This window comes from Entamoeba dispar, genomic scaffold, assembly GCF_000209125.1.
Source record: "Entamoeba dispar SAW760 scf_1105229459209 genomic scaffold, whole genome shotgun sequence".
Lineage (NCBI taxonomy): Eukaryota > Evosea > Mastigamoebida > Endamoebidae > Entamoeba > Entamoeba dispar.
The window spans coordinates 1-3,324 of record NW_001853578.1 but is presented as its reverse complement, the minus strand read 5'-3'; the positions used below and the strand labels follow the sequence as shown (position 1 = coordinate 3,324).

At 22.1% G+C, this 3,324-nt stretch overlaps 1 protein-coding gene across 1 annotated transcript in view, besides 10 other annotated features; it reads right to left on the bottom strand.

Annotated features, from left to right (window-relative positions):
* Positions 1-1,274, bottom strand: part of EDI_235410 (meiotic recombination repair protein, putative) — a gene marked incomplete at both ends in the record, with an annotated part of 2,540 nt that extends 1,266 nt beyond the window's left edge. The window contains one exon of the mRNA XM_001735478.1: positions 62-1,274. Within this exon, the coding sequence (XP_001735530.1) occupies positions 62-1,274 (1,213 nt within the window). The remainder of the gene's footprint in view (positions 1-61) is intronic.
* Positions 1,275-1,415: 141 nt separating this feature from the next.
* Positions 1,416-1,495: a sequence feature (AT_rich).
* A 285-nt stretch (positions 1,496-1,780) lies between these two features.
* Positions 1,781-1,904: a microsatellite.
* Positions 1,841-2,012: a microsatellite.
* A 56-nt stretch (positions 2,013-2,068) lies between these two features.
* Positions 2,069-2,148: a microsatellite.
* Positions 2,106-2,270: a microsatellite.
* A 230-nt stretch (positions 2,271-2,500) lies between these two features.
* Positions 2,501-2,679: a microsatellite.
* Positions 2,622-2,728: a microsatellite.
* Positions 2,729-2,821: 93 nt separating this feature from the next.
* Positions 2,822-2,903: a microsatellite.
* A 77-nt stretch (positions 2,904-2,980) lies between these two features.
* Positions 2,981-3,097: a microsatellite.
* Positions 2,988-3,149: a microsatellite.
* Positions 3,150-3,324: the final 175 nt, after the last annotated feature.

Sequence of the window (3,324 nt, the reverse complement as noted above, 5' to 3'; positions counted from 1 at the left end):
CAAGTATCAGTAGTATATTCAATATTACTTGATGATGAAGACGTTTTAAGACGTTCTAAACAATCAGAAACTTCTTTTCTTCGAATAATTTTTTCTGGATCTCCATATTTATCAAGTTCTTCATTAACAAGGTCTTCTATTGTAAATTCTTTTATTTCAACTTCTTGACGGTACCATTTCTTAACTTTAATACAATCAGTAAAATTAACAACATCTTCTTCTAATAATGAACTTATTTTTTTTGTGTCAGGATAACAGTCTTGATTACAATCCCTTACTATTAGCTTTAAGAGAATTTGTTCATTCTCTTTAATAGCAGCATCCTTAATACATTTTTTCATTTCTTGTTGAATAAAGTCTTCAATCTCTTTAGAATTGACCCACTCTCTTAATTTTGCTGGGACATAAACTTCTTTCTTAATCATTCGGTGAATCGGTTTGTACTCTTTCTTTTCAATATAAATCTTTTGATTTTCAACAACTATCTTAGCAAATCCTTTATCAATCTCATCATATTCATCAAATGATAAGAAAAATGGACTTCCTGGTTGAACAATGACTGGACCTTTAAACTCTCCTGTTGGAATATTACATGAATGTTGACCACCTAAAATAATAATATTAAAATGTCTTTCTATAATATCCTTTGTTGTTTGGTTTATAGCTCCTTTACCAATGTGAAGAAGAAGAATACAAACCCAACCATTTCCATTTGGTTTTTTTATATGAAAAGTTTCGTCTTCCACAATCCCATCAAGATCACTGGAATGTAAAACAGACAATCCATACAAAGCAATTTTGGTATTCTCATTAACTACAATAACCGGTTTTAACACTTTTTCTTCTTCAAATGACTTTGGAATAAGATAATTGACTAATCCACATGACGCTAATATTTCACTTCCTGCAATTAATTTATATCCACTTGGTTCATCATTTGTTCCATGAATTGTGAATAATGGATGTTTTACATTAATATATGGATCTGTTATATTTAATGGATATGACAATTCAGCTTCATCTTTTATTGTATAAGGGATATCTGCATCTCCAATACAATACTTTTTTATTAGATTTGCTGTCTTTGAAACACATGACTTGTTAGGTCTTAAGTCATTGAATAAATTACCACACTGAAGCAAGATAGCTCCTTCTTCTTTTGTTGCCTCTTTTAAGTACTGTTCAAATAATTTATAACAATCGTCTTTCAGTGTTAAATTTTTTTCATAATATCCAAGATGATTATCACTGGTGACAATGAAAGTTATAGACATAAAAATTTAAACATTTAAGTTTTGTTATTATAAGTTTTCATTTTTTCATTTTCCTTTTTTTAATGATAAAAAATCATTACTTTAAAGTATTAAATGGAAAATAAAGAAGAAAGTGCTGATAGAAATTTAAATACTAGATGGTAATAAAAAATAAAATTATTTAATAAATAAGTCATTATGATATTTTTCATTATAGTATATTAGAAATAATTCAAATTATACACAAGCCAATGAACTATTTATTTAAGAGAATATGATTTTCATTGTGTGTGATGGAATTAATATATTTTAAATTTCTTGGTTATTGTTTAAAATAGTTAAAATATAAATGAGATATTCAAAATAAAGTTGATTTAATATGATGATAGATTTAAAAGATAAGAATTAGAGGGTGTAAAGAAATTGGGTAAAAATAAGATAGGTTACAAGAATTAAACTGAGGAATAATTATTCAAGAAGATATTAAAATCGATTATTATGTTTAGAAAGAGTAATATAGAAAAAGTAAATAAATAATAAAATAAAAATGAGGATTAGAAACTCTGAATATACGATTACAAATTATCATAAATGTAATAAACAATAAATACAAATATAAATTCAAATGAATAAAAATAATAAAAATAGAAAATATAGGAGTGAAACAATTCAAGTTAAGTAGTAAAATGAATAAGAGAAGAAGATAAAAATAATATATAAAAGGAGAAATGATATAAAAAGAGAATAAGTAATAAATAACATTAAAACTTATTAGTGTATTAAGAAATGAGACAATAATATTCAATGAGTAAGGTATAACAAGTTAATCAAAATGATAATAATTATGAGTTTATAAAAATCAAATAATTATAATAATAAGAAAAAAATATCAATATACAAGATATATGTGTAAAGGAAATAATGAATTAAGAACGAATTAAAGATATAAGAGAAATGCAAAAGAATATACAAATTGAAAATTATCATATAATAAAAATAAAAGAAGAAAAAGGAATATACTGAATAATGAAATATTTAATTTGATATGGATTTTATAAAGAAATAACTGATTCATAAAGAATATAAATGATAAGTAATTATGAATAATTAATTTAAGTAAGAGATATGATAAAAGTTTAATTTAAATAAATAGAATACAAAAAGAAGTGATAATGATGATTTAATAAAAGAATCGAAAGTATTAAAACTACATGATATAATAAAATAAGAGATCATCATAAATATTTAAAAAAGATAAAGAAATAAATAAAAGAAATGATAGAAAATAACAAAAGAAAATAGAAGAAGAATAAGAAATCACAAACAATTTTAAGAATTCAATAGAAAAAGAAGAAAAGAAGAAAGAATACATAAAATAAAGAAATTAGAATAATAGAATATACAAATAATATATAATAATACAAGAAAATATGTTTATTACAAAATATAAATTATCAAATATGTATAAAAAAATAATATACCATGTTTAATAGAGAAATAAAGAAAATATATAAACAGACATAACAAGATATATTTGTAGTTGTTATTACCTCTTTTGATATATTTTCAAAAACAAATAGAATAAAAATGAAACAAATAATATAAAAAAGAAAGAGAATAAATAATGAAGAAAAAAATAATAAATATAAACTCATCTTAACTACTATTTAATACAAATGAATTTAAAATGACTTAATAAATTAATTAAATGTTGTTTATTAGTTATGAACATACAATAAATGATATAAAATAAAATTATAGAAGATAGGATTAATTTGAATAAAAAAAAACATAAATAAAAAAAGAAATATATAAAAAAGAAGATCAAAAAGATAATGAAAAATTGTTGATAATTATTAATTGTAGAGAGAAAGATAAAATAAAAAAAAGAATTAATTAAAAGATTTTTTTTCAAAAGAAGTAATGAAATCAGGAGAAGCATCTTCAAGCCATTTAAAATTTACACGAGTAACATCAACCATTGTTTTATAAGCAGTTTCTACTATTTCATGAAAAACAATATAATCAGGAAGTTGACCATATAAAACACTTTTAGAAGAAATAACAGGGG